Source organism: Rhipicephalus microplus, chromosome 5, assembly GCF_043290135.1.
Source record: "Rhipicephalus microplus isolate Deutch F79 chromosome 5, USDA_Rmic, whole genome shotgun sequence".
Lineage (NCBI taxonomy): Eukaryota > Metazoa > Arthropoda > Arachnida > Ixodida > Ixodidae > Rhipicephalus > Rhipicephalus microplus.
Window position 1 is genome coordinate 181,991,861 of NC_134704.1, and position 14,982 is coordinate 182,006,842.

Below are 14,982 nucleotides of genomic sequence, written 5' to 3' on the forward strand. Positions count from 1 at the left end.
TTTGAAATAAACGTTCGTAAGGTGAGAGCTGTGCAGTCTGTTGGCAAAAATCAACTGCACTGAACGATATTTTTTTCCACATGAACATTTCGCATAGGGGTCTGCATCGTAAGTTATACAGGAGGCTACACTGCAAGCGTAGTCACCCTGCCACTGCATCTGCAGCCACAGCAATAGAGGCAGCAATCACAGAGAAGGTGCGGCAGATATATAGGGACCTTGAATGTGCCCCAGGGAACATTGACGTCATCTACGATGGCACTTGGATGACAAGGGGCCACACAAGCCACATCGGTGTTAGCTGTGTCGTCGAGTTATACTCTGGCCTTGACTTGGACCACTTTGTGCTCTCCAACTACTGCCAAGGCTGTGCTCTTGGACCAAAGCATCAAGACAGTGGATAGTTGGAGTGGTAAGAAAAAGATGAACTACAGTGTCAAAAAAAAAACACTGAGGCAAATGCAGGGCAGATGGAAACAATTGCGGCAAAGACCATGTTTCAGCGATCACTCCAAAAACATCAGCTCCACTATACAAATATCCTTTGTGATGGCGATAGCCACCTGTATAGTGCCCTCAGTGAGGATAAAGTGTATGGCTTCATAACCATACAAAAGCAAGAATGTGTGAACCATGTAAAAAAAAAAAAAGGATGGGCACGGCTTTGCACAACCTTGTTGAGAAAAACAAAAGCAAGTACCGAGAGCTCAGCATGAGCAGACGAGGCCGCCTCACACATGGCTTAATTAAAAAGCTCACCAACTATTATGAATGGGCTATCGAAAGTAACCCAAACGATGTGCCAGCCATGGAAAAGGCCATCATGGCTACTTTTTACCATGTTACATCTACTGATTACGAGCCTCGCCATGTGCAATGCCCTACTAGAGTGAACTCGTTGTGCAAGTTTAATGCGGCGGAAACCTCAGGGGAACCAGCAACTTCACACAAGCTGCAGCTTCCTGCACATGTTCGGGCAGCACTCCTGCCTATATATAAGCGCCTTTCAGCAAGGGAACTTCTGGAAAGATGCCAGCAAGGCAGAACTCAAAATGCCATTGAGATTCTCAACAATATGATTTGGTCGTTCCAATCCAAAACACAGTGTGCCTCTCTCCTAACTGTTGAGAGTTCTTTGGCAGATGCAGTTTGCCGTTTTAATGCTGGCTGTGGAAAAGCACGACAAGGAATCACACCACAACTTGGTTACATTCCAGAATCGTGCTCCCTGCGGCACGCTGCTGAAGAGAACGCACGACGTATGAAAAAGGCGACCAAAGTGCACGAACTGCTCCAAAGAAGCAAAAAAATGGATTAAAATCAAAACAGAATCTCTCTGCAGAGGCAAAGGACTACATCCTAGGCGGGTTTTAGGTGTTCAAAGTTAATATTTAACTGCTTTCATGAAATAAAACTTTGAGCTCCATTTTCACAGCTTCCATTTCTTGTGTAGTTGCTGTCAGTCATCGTAGTGCTACTTCAGAGCTAATGAAGATAAAATCATTTTGTTTTTGCACTTAGATCCTGATACATTGGTGAGCGCTGTAACGCTATTCATTTTTATCTGGCCATCATAAAAATCTTTATAATTTTATTTTTGCAAAAGTTGTCGTTAAGAAAATATCTATAGGACATTTCAAAAATTTTTTTTTTCTGTGCTCGTGTGGATATTAAAAAAAATAAACTAATAGCTTTACGGCAACCAGTGTGCCTTGCTGAATATGCTCAATCAAAAATTTTGACGAACTTTTGTCTTATTTATTGATTAATTTTAGGATGACAGTAAGACTATATCAAGTGCCGTAACTCAAAAACTACAAGAGGTAGCTCAAAACTGATTTCAGTTATGATATCAGCATAACAAATCACATCGGTGTGCCAAATTTCATCATTTTAGTCCCATAAATAACAAAAATAGTTTTCATTGCCACGTCTCCCCTTAAGTTAGTTAAGGATCACGCAGAGAGAAATGAAAAGGAAAATGATAGGTGTAACTCTAAGCAACAAGAAGAGATCAGAGCGAGTCGGAGAACAAACCGGGGTTAAGAATGTCATAGTCGAAATTAAGAAGAAATGGTCATGAGCCAGGCAAGTTGTGCAAAAGCAAGATAACTGCTACTCATTCAGGATCACAGACTGGATTCCCAGAGAGGGCAAGCGGGTGAGGAGGAGATGGAAAGTTAGGTGGGCACACGAGATTAAGAACTTTGCGGGTATAAAGCAGCAGCAGCAAGCACAGGACCGAATTGACTGGTGAAACATGGGAGAGGTCTTTGTTCTACAGTGGGCGTAGTCGGGCTGATGATGGTCATGATGATACTTGAGGACAACTTTCTGTGGCAATGAAGGGAAAGCTGCAGGGGCGGAGCTCCAGCGCATGTACTCCTCGGCAAAGTAGTCCACTTTGACTTTTGTTTCAAATGATGGTCGTATACAAATAATAACACTGCATAGAATTTGCTGCGTTCGCTTACACAGCCATTTGTGAGTGAAATTTGATAAAAGCTCCTTTAGCTAATTTGCGTAATACCTGGAGTGGGACGAGCACTCATCTGAAAAGGAAGACGCCATTTCGACTGAGTGCATCGAAAACGTGTGACGTTTTCAGGCATGCAAAAACACGAATTGACACTTCATGAAGTAAAAGAGGTAATAATATCTCATGGGTTCGTGCAGCGTCCCTTTATAAGCAGTATCTAGCAGAAAATAAAGTATTGTTTTTTCATTATTGTCACGCCGAAAAAAATTTTCTTCAGCAGTGGCACACGCCCACTTTGGTTTTGTAGCCTTCCCTTCATTGCGACAGGAAGTTGTCCTTGAGTATAGCAGTATGTCATGCTACCAAGTCAGAAATTCCGCTTTTTTTTTTAGTTCATTTCTTGTGCATCACCCTTAAATGCAGCTCATGGGCATGTGCATGCATTGTGCTGAGGTGAATAATTAATGGAGCATTGCATGTGTTGTGTGGGGGAAGTTGTCTTTTTGTGTTTCTTTGTCGTTCAATTTTCACCCATGCCTTGTATAAGAGCTTCGTGCATTCCATAAAGCTGAAAGATTTTTGCACTGCTGAACACTGCTTGTCACTAAGTGGAATAAGCAAGGCTCAATGCATTAAAAATGTGTTCTTCAAGCTAGCACTTGGAAGTTTATTTTACGGCACCTTTACTTGGCCACAGTAATATTTTTCAAACTCTTCCTTTATTTCAGAGGACAGAAAAATGAATGATACACCTTGCCAGAGGCCAACTTCCACCCAGAGTATTGAAGATATGCTTGCCATGCTGGAAACAAAAGTTCAAGATAGCCGGAAGACATCAGCAATGTTCACAAACTTTATTACAACAGTTTTAGAATCGTGAAGCAAAATAAATATATGTTCTATTCACTTCGTGTACTGCCCATGGTTCATAGAATAGCGTGACTCTTTTGAGAGACTACTCACTCACCACAATTTTTTCAGCCTTCGTGCTCACTCACGTTCATTCTCATGTCTACTCACACCTATAAGCATTCACTCGCTTCATGCTAATGCCTACTTACATTGACAGGCACTCACTCACGTTCATACTCATGCCAACTCACACTCAGTGTTGCTCACTCATGTTCATACTCACAACTACTCAAACTCATGAGTACTCACTCATGCTCATAGTCACGACTTCTCATACTCATGAGTGCTCACTCGCACTCATACTCACGACTACTCACGCCTATAAGCACTCACGTTCATACCCACTTTTCGATGTAGGCAGAAATGCTGTGGCCCGTGTGCTCAGATTTGGGTGCACGTTAAAGAACCCCAGGTGGCCAAACTACCAGAGCCTTTCACTACGGCGTCTCTCATAATCATATAGTGGTTTTGGGATGTTAAACCTTGCATATCAATCAACGTTCTGTGGGATATCGCTGTGAGAGCGCCACGCTCTTGGAGTGAACGGACACAGTTGACACGGTTGGAACAAACCGAAACAACATACATATTTAACTACCTTTAGAACGACGATATCTTCAGCCAAATTATTATACATCAATCGTTGTCAGCACACTAAGCAACCTTACACGATATTACACAGCACTTAACAACGTAAACCTAAGAACACACTCGAGGCAGCTTCGCCAATGCCCGACTTATCACGAGGTCTCACCGCAGACGGCCCGCGGTGCCTCCTACGGCAGACCCACCGCTAGAGACGAGCATTCGCCCCAACTGCCACACACCGAAGAGACCCGCTTCTTTCTCGTGTGCCGCCACCCAGGATTCCGCCAGGCGTCACCGCCGGCGCTATACCATGATGACGATGGTGGTAATAAACGCTCGCGAGCACAATGCCACCTACCGCGCGATAGTCGCGACCCCTGAATGCGGCTACTGCGCGAGACACGTGCGCCACGAGGTGCGAACAACTTTACAGGGGGTGTTAGCACCCCCACAATTCATACTCGCGCCAACTCTCATTCAGTGGTTTTCACTCATATTCATAGTCACGACTACTCACACTCATGAGTACTCAACTACTCACACTCACAAGTACTCGAATTCATACTCATGACTGCTAACGTCCATAAGCAATCCCGTGTTAATGCCCATGCCTACTCAGTCATAGGCACTTCCTCACGTTCATGCTCACGCCTACTCACACTCATTCGTTTCATACTCACTACTCACACTCATAGTTACACAGTCATGTTCACACTCACGCCTACTCAAGATTGTAGGCAATCATTCACCTTTGCATTCACGCCCTTTCACACTTATGAGTACTCAATCACGTACGTACGCCTACTCACACTCGTAGGCACTGACACACACACATCGGCTCTCACTCACGTACGTGCTCACGCTTACTCACAGTCATAGGCACTCACGCCTACTCACACACATACAAACTCACTCACGTTCATACTCATACCTACTGACACTCATACGCACTCACTTTCATGCTCACATGTACTCACCATCAGCGTCACTATGCCTACTGCAGGACAAAGGCCTCTTCTCTGTTCTGCCAGTCAACTCGGTTCTGTGCTTGGTGCTGCCACTTTATACCCACAAACTTCCTAATCTCATCTGCCCACCTAATTTTCTGTCTCCCCTTCACCTGCTTGCCTTTACAAGGAATCTGCGGAAAGCAAAAGCTATGTACAACAACCTTGGAAGAGTACAGCGCTTCAAGGTGACGATGCACAGTAACTCTGAAGCATGCTGTCGAAATAAGATGGCATTTCGCCTTAATAAACTGCGCGAAACTGGCACAATAGTATTCAGCCATTCCTTATATAAACATTGAGGTGGCGCTATGTGTACTAGGTTACTAATGAGACAATCAAGCGCATTGGAGCTCATATAAGCATCAATGCTCTAGATATCGAAGGGAGTGCCAACATAGCACTAGGTTTTTGTCGCTGCTTTGTTACTTTGTCACTCTTCTTTGTGCGTTTGTATTCTATTATTGTGCCACGGCTCGACGTGCTGCTTGCAATACGCACATCAATCGGGGAGCACCTAAGTGCATCTGTGTAAAATCAGACTGTAGCCTTCTTTGAGGGTCGGCAGGCTCCTCAAACAGGGAATGACTCGGCGCAATTTTGACACACCTGCACATCTATTTGTGCGCCACGACGAGTAGCAGGCGCTGACACACTGTTTAAAACTCAGTAATGCGTTGGAAGCATTTGAAACACGCAGTTACGCGCTTTCGTAGGCTACGACGGCTGCGGGCAAAATGCAGATGCTCCCGCCGCCACTTATCGGCCATCTGAACATCACTCGAGTGGCCTAGAGAAGGGAGAGTGTCCAAGCGCCGTACGAACAAATGAGAGAAGTCAGGGCCTTTCGCAGTGAGCACCCGTGCAGCGGCGCTGCCGTGTCAGACACTTGCTGAACTAGGATTTAGTGCAACAAAATGTGGATCGATGGTATTCAATGATCACTAAGACCAGGCGGTCTCAATACAGGACCGAGAAATACTGAGGTTAAGCGAGTACAATCACCTCGTAGTACGAATAAATGAGGAAGTAGATATATGGACGTACATGAAAAAAACTATCGGCAGCAAAGGGAAAGAGGAATGCTGCAATAATGGAGCACAGAGCGTTATGGGAATACAATAGATACGAAGTGCTTCGAGGTCTGTAAAAGCGTAGTGGTTCCAAGGCTTACATTTGGGAACTCAGGGATGCGCACAAAGTCAGAGGTGGAATCATTAATGGATGTGAATCAAAGGACTGTGGGACATCTCGCATTGGGCGCTCACGGGAAGGCGACGAATAAGGCTGTAAAGGGGGATATGGGATGTACAGATTTGGAGTAACGGAAGCTTAGAGCAAAATGAAATTTGAAGAGAAGCTTAGGAAAATTAAGAAGAGTAAATGGGCAGGGAAGGTGCTCAGGTAATTGTATAAGAAGAGTGTGGACACAAACTATAGAAAAAGAAATAGGAGGCTCACCAGTAAATATATGGCTGGCATTGTGGGTGTCATGGCAAAAATGGGTATTAAGCGAAAAGTCAGAGATGCGGAGAGGATTTATTGAATTGCAGCGATGGAAAAGAAGTCAGCTCTCATGCAGTAACTACTGAAAGGGCGAAAACGAAATAAGGAGGGAAGGGTTTCATAATAATTCAAGGGGAAGCGCTATACTGTTTGAAGTGAGGTCAGGTTGCCCTAGAACACGTAGTCATAAAGCGAGATTCAGTAAAGAAGAGGAACAATGTACAGTACCGTCCACTGTAAAAGGGAACACTTGTGGGGTCTCGAATTGGCGAGCGAGCGCCACGCTCTTGAAGTGAACGAACACATAGACGCGGTCGGTACAAACCAACAAACACATACACATTTATTTAACTAATTTTAGAAGAAACGATATCCGCCGAATCGGTACATCAATTGTAATTAGCACGCTATCATACAAACAACATAATACAGTAACACACCAAACCCACAATAACATATCCAAAGCGGCGTCGCCAACACTTGAATTACCACGAGGGCTCGCTCAACTCTCGCCCGCCACCAAGGCTTGCCTTCCGCCAGGGGTCACTACCGGCGCTACCATCCACCGTGACAGCCCGACCAGGTGGTCGGGCTGTCACGGTGGATGGACGTGTTTTTCGGGCGCTCCGGATCAACTGCGCAGATAAGTGTTTTTGCATGTTTTGAGCTTGTCTTTATAATTATAAGGCAGCGGTTGAAATCTTCGTAGCACTAATTTTATGGTACGGCTTTTTGGGGGGCCAGTCACCAGGTATTTATTAGTGCGGGTGTGTGTGTGTTTGAATTTTTTTTTTTGTTTTTTTTCTTTTGCCACCCTGTGGGGGAGGTGCGCGTACATTGAACGCGCAAATTTTTGTAGTAGAGCTTAGACTTCCTTTTTTTTCGTAGTGCACGGCTCGAGTTTAATAATTATCGAGTATAGGGACAATTGGTGTCAGAAAGACATGGTTAAAAAGACTGTAAAGTGTTCAGGATGTGGAGTGGGTTTGAAAGTGGACTCAAGCGTAGAAGCGGATAGAGAAGAGGCTGACGCGAAGTGTAGGCAATGTGAGGTCAAGGAAAAAATGGAGAAAATGATGGTTGCCCAAATTGAACTGCTGGTGAGAATCGATGAGCTCGAGACTGCGTTGGCGACAGAGCAAGAGAAAACGAGGGCAATAGGAGAAAGACTGAAGTCCACCGAGGAAGCACTAGCGAAGCTGAACAAAGAAGCGGCCTACGGAGAGAACAGTAGAGAACCGGCAACCAGAACGGTGCAGAAGGAAGAACAAGCAAGTTTGGAAAAAACAGGTTTAGCCGGTTCAACTGTCGCAAGGCCCAGCTTCAGCGAGGTAGTGGTGGGGCTGGAAGGGGACATAGCAGCCGGCGTCACAGGTGCAAGTAGCCCCCAGGTGCAGGACGCTCCATCTGAAAAGTCACAGCATGTGATAATCGCCGGGGACTCGAATTTAAATCGATGCACAGAAGCCATCAAAGAGAGGGTAAGAGGTGACAAGAGGGTTGCAGTAGGGGCGTTCTCAGGACGCAAGCTTGAAGCAGTCATGAGGCAAGCGAGCGCAAAACTCAAAACTACAGCTGATAGACGAAACCTCGTGATAATTTCAGGCGGTTTAAACGATGTCTTAAATGAAGATACAGCAGGACTAGCAGGCACACTGGCGAAAGCCGTCGATGACATGCGCGCCACTTCTCCTAAGGTACAGGTAGTGATATGCACGATACCGGAGGTACCTGTGCGTGATAGCGACCTGCAAAGAGCGGTTGTCAACGCAAACCAAGAGATATGGCGAATGAGTCGAGAGAAAGGCTTTGAGGTGGTGGAAATAAACAGAAAGGTGCATAGGTGGGGTGGTTTTCAACGAGACAGAATTCACTTCGATGGGCGACTAGGTCATGAGGTGGGTTGGCGACTTGCAGGACGCGTAGTAGCTTTTTTGGGGGGCAAGCGAGCCCTTCGGGGTGCAGGATAGCTAGTAACGAGGAAAACAACCAGGGAGACTCTTCGACAGGTGTTATGGACAGATATGATTTCAAAGTGGCACCAATGTCTAAGATAGGTAGAGTCCGGGGCATAAATAGACGTAGCCACGAGGGCCGAGCCAATGCAGACGTAGGGTACATTAACATGCAGGGTGGAAGGAATAGGCTAAAAGTGGGAAGAGATAGAACAACTAAGGGAGGAGAGGCCAATGGTATTTCGTTTTGTAGAAACACATATCAGGGACAAGGAACAACCACCTAACAATCCGGACTACGCATGGGAAGATTGTAAAAAACAGAAGGCAGCAGAAAAGGGGGGGGGGGTGTATTGGGGCATTCATTTATAAATGTACAGACTGGCAAAGGGTCAAGCAGGAGTGCAAGGAACATTTATGGCTAAAAGGGAAAGTGGCAGGTCAAATGACACTCCTTGGTTTCGTGTACTTGTGGACGGGAGCAAAGGCCAGAGAGGAAAACCAGGCAATGATAGAGTGTATATCAAAGGACATTCAGGAGTTAGGAAGAGAGTGCGAGATAATTATACTAGGAGACATGAATGCGCACATAGAAGATATAGATGGGTATACCGACCCGACAGGCAAAATGATCATGGATATGTGTGAAAGGCTTGATTTGATCATTTGCAACAGTACCGAGAAGTGTGAAGGGCAAATAACATGGGAGGTAGGAAGGTAGCAGTCGACGATAGATTATGCACTGATGTCACATAGGATGTATGATAAGCTCAGGGGAATGCACATAGATGAAGGTGGCTCCAGAAGTCTGGGTAGTGATCACAAACGTATCAAGCTAAGTTTATGCTAAGTATCAAGCTAAGTACTTTATGCACCACAATAGACAAGGACGAATCAAGTGGTGCAATGGCTCGATTTTCACAACGAGAGCGGGAAAGGGCTGAGAAAAGGGTTCCTAGTAGTACATCAACAGGCCCAGATGGCATTCCAATTAGGTTGATGGAGACATTAGGTCCAAAGTCTAAGCAGGCTTTGAGAGAGGCAGTGAGCAAAATAATAATCAATGGTGAAGTTCCCGATGGATGGAAATTTAGCAGGATGAGCATGATATATAAAGGAAAGGGGGACAAAGCTGACATAAACAACTACCGTCCTATCACAGTGACATCAGTGGTCTACAGGCTGGCAATGAAGATTATAAAAGAAAGACTGCAGGCATGGATAAAAGATGAGGGGGTGCTGGGGGAACTGCAGAATGGGTTTCGGAAACACAGGAGGTTGGAAGACAATCTGTTCTCACTGATGCAGTGCATCAAAATAGCAGAAAAGGAACACAGGCCCCTGTGGCTAGCATTCTTGGATATCAAGGGAGCGTACGATAGCGTGGTTCAAGAGGAATTGTGGGTAATACTGGACACACTAGGCATGGAACATGTAGTCACTAATCTTTCAAAGGGTATCTATAAAGGTAACAACGTAGTTATAAAGTGGGAAAAACAGGTATCCAAGCCTGCAGAGGTAAAACGGGGGCTTAGGCAGGGGTGCCCCCTGTCACCCTTATTATTCATGATGTACCTACAAGGATTAGAGGCAAAATTAGAGGGAAGTGGGCTGGGCTTCAACCTCTCTTAAGTCAATCAAGGAAAACTTATTAATCAGGCACTACCAGCATTAATGTATGCAGATGATATAGTGCTAATGGCCAACAACAAAGAAGATTTGCAGAGATTGATGGACATCTGCGGTAATGAGGGAGATAGGTTAGATTTTAGATTCAGTAAAAAAAAAATCCGCAGTCATGATTTTCAATGACAACGAAGGTAGTGAGCTTAGGATACAGGACGTCACGCTAGAGATAACAGATAAATACAAATATCTGGGCGTATGGATAAGCAATGGGACCGCGTACCTGAGGGAACACGAAATATACGTGACGACTAAAGGTAACAGGAATGCAGCAGTGATGAAAAATAGGGCACTGTGCAATTACAATAGGCATGATGTTGTGAGAGGAATATGGAAAGGGGTCATGGTTCCTGGGCTGACGTTCGGCAATGCGGTCTTGTGCATGAGATCAGAAGTTCATGCAAGATTAGAAATTAAGCAACGTGGAATAGGTAGGCTTGCTTTAGGAGCTCACGGGAATACACCAAATCAGGGAGTACAAGGTGATACCGCATGGACATCATTTGAGAGCAGGGAAGCTAGCAGCAAGATAAAATTTGAGAAGCGATTGAGAGAAATGAAGGAGGAGCGTTGGGCTAGGAAGGTTTTCAGCTACTTGTACATGAAGAATGTCGATACAAAATGAAGGAAGCGAACCAGGAAGTTGACTGGTAAATACTTAGAAAACAGCAGGTGACCAAACCAAAAATAACTATCGGTTAAGAAGAAAGTGAAGGAAACGGAGACTGACATGTGGAAAATGGGCATGATTACGAAGTCCGCACTAGAGATCTATCGAACTTTTAAGCAGGAAATTGCCAAGGAAAGGATCTATGATAATACTCGGGGTAGTTCTCTACTGTTTGAGGCAAGGACGGGAGTACTGCGAACCAAGACATATCGGGAAAAATACGAAGGGGTAGACACAGTATGCAGTGCGTGTGGAGAGGAAGAAGAAACTGCCGAGCACTTGATAATGTTCTGTAAAGGGCTTCACCCAATAGTTTAGGATGATGGCTCAGAGTTTTTCAAAGCACTGTGGTTTTGGGGTACGGGAGGGCAAAATAGACTTTAAGCAAGTAGACTAGAAAGAGGTTATTTGATTGGTGGCTAAAGTCAAGGCACGAGTGAAAATTAAACTCTTCACTGCAAAGTACGAATCCTCAAACTCACTTTTTAAGGAAAAAATAAATAAATATAGTTTTGAGTTTATTAAGGATTACAGCTTGGTGGCGCTAGCCACCGCCCAATCTAAAGGGTACAGCCGTGTTCATTCATCCATCCATCCATCCATCCATCCTGTCACAACCAAGGAGGTATGGTGGCTAGAATTCTAGCCACCATACCTCGCACCACCCAATTCGTCGCACCACTACCGTCGCACCACCCAATTCTAGCCACCATAAAGGAGGATATAAAAAAATTGCCCGCAGCTTCCCTCGGGGGAACACTGAGGAGGATGCGGAGCATATAATTGGTTAACGGGGTGTTAAAGTGCGACTTACTTGGGTCGATGGCTAAATTGGTTAACTTGGTTGTGAAATGGGGTGTTAAATTGCGACTTACTTGGGTCGATGGCTAAATTGGTTAACGTGGTTGTAGGAGGGGGTGTTAAATGAGTGAACACGTACACACGTATGCGAAAGGGCGGCGCTGGTCGAAGGGACGTCGATCATTGTGTTTGTGGATTCGTTGGAATTCATTTCACCGCGACCTTGGACGTCGACGCGCCGTACAAACCAACCGACGAGCGGCAACTGAGCGAGCGAGCGCCGACCTTGAGTATATATACAGCACGACGGCGCATGCACTGTCAGCTGTTGAATGTTCTCGAAGCGCGACGCCACATGCGCGTCCACTGGAGAATCAGGAGAATTGTAGATGTCGAACGCGGTGTGTAGAGGAGGAAGGGTGCACAGATGGTGGAGGAGTGAAGCGCGCGCGGTGTGTAGAGGAGGAAGGGATGCACAGATGGTGGAAGAGTGGGCGACAGCGCGACGGCGCATGCGCGCGCGTCAGCTGTCGAATGTTCGAGAAGCGGTGCGGACGGCGCGGACGGCGCACTACAAGGCGCGAGTATAAGATGCTTCCGCATCTAAAACTTGCTGGAGTGGAAGCGACGCCCGTCAGGTGACGCCAGCGGCAGCCATCTTGCGGAGGCAGAAAGCGCGCTGCCGGTGTGTCGCCTCCACGCTTCGTTGCTGGTGCACGCTGTTCTCTTCAAAGTTTTCAATGAGTGCAAGTCTTGCTCTTGGATAATGGTTACCTCCTGCGTCGCCTACGGATGCACAAACAGGCTGAAGAAAGGTTCTGGCCTCACATTTCACCTGTAAGTACATGAAATTTAGCGTGTTCTACTCGCGGTCATTTCAGCCGCATTGTAGTTGCTTGCAGGCCCGCGCATGAAAGAGCAGCAAAATGGCATTGTGTGTACGTGTGCCGCAGTTTATTGTCGTATATTTCTTGACAGGTTTCCAAAGAATGCAGAAGTTCGGAGTCTTTGGGAGCGGGCAGTTCGCCGTGAAGGGTGGCGCGCTAAGGATGGAGACCGCCTGTGCTCTGTACATTTCAGTCCTGAGTGCTTTGACCACACTGGGCAAACGACGCGACTGCGGGTGGGAAGTGTGCCCACGTGGTTTCCAGCTTTTCCGCCTCATCTGCAGAAACCTGTGAGTATTACTGCCATCGTTGGACGAGAAGCGTAATGTGTAGCGTGCATAACGCTTGTGGCGTTACGGCCGCTACATAATACTTGTTCCATGAAATGTTGTTGCGGGTATACGTGGCATTGATTGCGTGCCGAGAATTGGCGGTACTGTGGAGGAGTAGCTGTAGTTTTAGCATATCGTTACCGTGTTTGCGTTACCGTTTACCGCATTACCGGACGCCGCCGGCGAAGGTGAAGTTACCGGTAATGGTAACTGCTTCACCTTCGCCTTAACTGGTGATCAAGATACATATTTATTTATTTATTTATTACTGCTGACCTGTTTACCAGGTCTTAAGCAGGAATGGGCATACAGCAATGTTTACTACAAAAACATTATTGATATCCACAGCATACTGACAGTGGTTACAATTCATTACTTAAAGGCACATCCGGCGAATGGAAAGTTATACCAGAGCGGGTGCATGTCCTTTTTGCTGGCATACAATGTCTCGTGCACGATTATGAAAAAGCTTGTTACTTAATACATTTATTATTTCTTCAAAGAAAATGTGTAGCTTAATTGTACCCACATTATACGTGTGAGGTTTCATTTAGTTTTTGCGCTTGCTGCCTTTTTAGCTCGTCTGAGAAAACGTATGCTTTCAAACCCAGGTCAAACAGAGCGTCCCGACCCTAAGTCTCGAGATTTCCCGGCCCCGCCTGGTCCTGAGTGTTCTGGGTTGTGCGACCTGCCTGGAGCTGAAAATTTTCCTGAAGACTCTCCAACCAAACTGTTCTACAAAGACAAGGTTCTTTCCTCACAAGAAGAGATAACCCAGTTGAAGAAGAAGGTCAAAACACTGCAACAAACTAAACGAAGGCTGGTCAAGAGAAAAGAAACCGCCCAAGAAATCATCAAAGAAATCAGAGAGCAAAAACTCTTGTCAGAAGAAGGCTCACATGTGTTTTCATCTGTTTTCTCGGATGACATTCAGCAACTACTTTGCAGGGTGGGCAATGAGCAGAAGGGCAAGTACCCACCTGAGCTGCGAGAATTTGCACTGACTTTGCATTTTTACAGTCCAGCCGCGTACGAGTATGTACGATCCAAATTCAACGAAGCCCTCCCATCCCAGCGAACACTAAGGGGCTGGTACAAGTCGATTCAAGGAGCTCCTGGCTTCACAGCCGAAGCATTTGCTTTCCTTGAGAAGTTTGCGGAAGCACGTGATGAACCCTTCTACTGCGCTCTCATTGTAGACGACATGGCCATCAGGAAACACGTAGAGCTAGTTGGAGATAAGGTAGTAGGGTATGTTGACTTCGGAACTGGGCTTGACGATGACGGTCTTCCTGAAGCTGCAAATGCGTGTGTCTTCATGATCGTTGGAATCAACGTCAGATTTAAGATGCCAGTTGGATACTTCTTAATAGACTCACTCACAGGAGCAGAGAGGGCCGAGCTGGCCAAACAGTGCATTGAGAAGCTTGCGTCGGTGAAGGCTGAAGTAGTCTCTCTCACATTTGATGGAGCCTCTTCGAATTTCACTATGGCCAGGTGTTTAGGTGCTCAACTTCGTGTTGACTGTGAGCAAATTTCTTCAAGCTTTGTGAACCCAGCTGACGATGCTAAGAATGTTTACATTATCCTAGACGCCTGCCACATGATTAAGCTTATTCGCAATTCCTTGGCGAACTTAAGCTACATTGTTGATGCTGAAGGAAAGCACATAAAGTGGGCCTACATAGTGGCATTGGAGGCATTGCAGCGTTCCGAAGGGCTGCGGCTGGGCAACAAACTCACGAAAGTCCACGTGCAATGGGAAAAACAAAAGATGAAGGTGCGATATGCTGCGCAAGCATTGAGCTCCTCTGTGGCTGACGCCTTGGACTTCTGTGAAAATGTGCTGAAGCTACCCCAGTTCCGGGGCGCCAGTGCAACATCGAAGTTCGTGAGGGTCTTCGATCACCTGTTCGATCTTTTTAATTCTAGGAACCCTTTTGCAAGGTCGTACAAGGCTCCTCTGCGGAAGCAGAATGAAGCCTGCTGAAAGCCATTCTTTGCCTACACCCAAGCGTATATAAAGGGATTGAGAGATCCGGCTGGGCGGCCAGTTTTAGAAGGCTTGAAAAAAACTGGTTTTGTGGGCTTCTTGATCTGCATGGCGAGCACTGAAAAAATGTTCGACGAGCTTGTTGGCCAGGGTAAGCTGAAGTACT

General features: G+C 46.0%; 1 protein-coding gene across 4 annotated transcripts in view; it reads left to right on the top strand.

The window, feature by feature from the left end:
* xmas (RRM_XMAS2 and SAC3_GANP domain-containing protein xmas) overlaps positions 1-3,385 on the top strand; it is a 417,359-nt gene extending 413,974 nt beyond the window's left edge. For all 4 annotated transcript variants that reach the window (XM_075896259.1, XM_075896258.1, XM_075896260.1 and 1 more), the window contains one exon: positions 3,208-3,385. In XM_075896259.1, the coding sequence (XP_075752374.1) occupies positions 3,208-3,359 (152 nt within the window). In that variant the 3' untranslated portion in view covers positions 3,360-3,385. The remainder of the gene's footprint in view (positions 1-3,207) is intronic.
* Positions 3,386-14,982: the final 11,597 nt, after the last annotated feature.